Here is a 1,550-nt window from a genome sequence, read left to right as displayed (position 1 = left end):
TTTTGGAATGTGCGTTTTTATTGAATGCACCTGAGCGTTGATACGTTTTTTATATTGCATGCACCATCCTTCTGCTCAACAGGTTCACCAGCAAAAGCACAAGCTTCTGTATAACTTCCAAGTCTTTGCCTCTGTAATCTTTAAGTTTCTTTACTAGAATTCTCCCATGGCTTCACCCATATTTTGGCCGCACAGAGCCTGGTTTCACTGCCGTCCATTGTCTCTACTCTGAGGTAGTACAGCAGGCCTGAGACGACCTGCTCCTGGGCTTTCACCACCTTGGAAAACGAAATACTGGCATTCTGTTGCCTGTTGTATTCATCGACAGCAAAGCGTCCGAGGTCTTGAATCTCTTTCTTGTGTTCAAACCCGGAATGTCGAAGATCTTTTTAGTCCTTGCCTGACCGCCGGCTAAGCCTTGCGGAGAGCCATTCTTATTGAGTACCCTAGGCCCTGAGCCACCCTGCTGCTGTTCGCTTCGTGGCACTGCTATATTCGCTTCGACCGCTCTTCCTGCGATGACATGTTTCTCCAACAAGACTCTGTCGGCAACATTGGGATCCGCGAAGACCACAAAGCCGAAGCCGCGAGCAGTCCCTGTGTTTCGATCCCGCATTATCACGCTGTCAACGACCTCGCCGTAGTGCTTGAAGTAGTCTCTCTTCGCCATTGTCATCGACGAAGCAGTGTCGCTGTGGGAGAGGTATAGAACATGTTTGACAAGGTTCAAATGCCTCCGTCGGTGCTCATTTAATACACGCGGAACTGGAAGCCTGAGCTATGTTTAATGGTCGAATTCTTAGGGTGACTCTGCAACATGAATTTAATTGCCGTCACGATCACAGTTTTCCTTTGTTCAAACCTTGAAGTCGAAGAGTTGAAACAATGGTTTGCAAATTTGAATCTTTGTGTTCAAATACTGGTGCGTTGGTTCATATATATCTGATGTGAATGTATTCTTGATTGTTGGTGTATTGACAATTTTGATTGTATCACTGTGTTGCATAATACTGCGTTACCGTAACTGTTGCTTGGTTAACGCCTCTCCTTCCACGCAATTAATACTCCCGAATCCTGACGTTTGTCTGTCATACCATCAACTCTCCGCCTTCCCATACCACTGGTCCTCTCCATTGGTTGCTGCATCCTGAATACTCGTGGATCCCTATTGCGTTCATACATCATACCGATTCATCTGTACACTCGACTCTGGTCCTCCCGTTTGGTGGTGCCACCATACCTCCCTCCGTTGCATATGTTAAACGCTGGTATACAAAATATACAACATCGGTCCATAATATAAACTATATAACGCGGTCTACCATCATACCACGTTGCCTTTCGAACACTGTTGACAAAGTAAATTGAACAGGCTGGTCTGGCACATTACATATCGGAACAGGTCGTTTCTGTACAGAACCGATCACGGAACCAGTCCAAGGGTCAATGCGCCCCTTTTTAGTGTCAAACCGTCGGCCTAACCAGGTGGTTCTGGTTTCTTCATTTCTAAAACACTGGTATTAAGAGAGGCAGCGGTATTAAGAGGCACG

General features: G+C 46.3%; 1 protein-coding gene across 1 annotated transcript; it reads right to left on the bottom strand.

Annotated features, from left to right (window-relative positions):
* Nucleotides 1-271: 271 nt before the first annotated feature.
* Nucleotides 272-670, bottom strand: LOC149160650 (heterogeneous nuclear ribonucleoprotein 1-like). Its single transcript, XM_089434672.1, has one exon. The coding sequence runs from the start codon at nt 668-670 to the stop codon at nt 272-274; it is 399 nt and encodes a 132-aa protein (XP_089290798.1).
* Between the last annotated feature and the right edge of the window lie 880 nt (nt 671-1,550).

This window comes from Pinus tabuliformis, chromosome 5_2, assembly GCF_031772625.1.
Source record: "Pinus tabuliformis cultivar Carrire ecotype Pingquan chromosome 5_2, CPIR1, whole genome shotgun sequence".
In the NCBI taxonomy this organism is placed as follows: Eukaryota; Viridiplantae; Streptophyta; class Pinopsida; order Pinales; family Pinaceae; genus Pinus; species Pinus tabuliformis.
The sequence above is the reverse complement of the archived record's forward strand: the minus strand, read 5'-3'. Positions and strand labels throughout refer to the sequence as shown.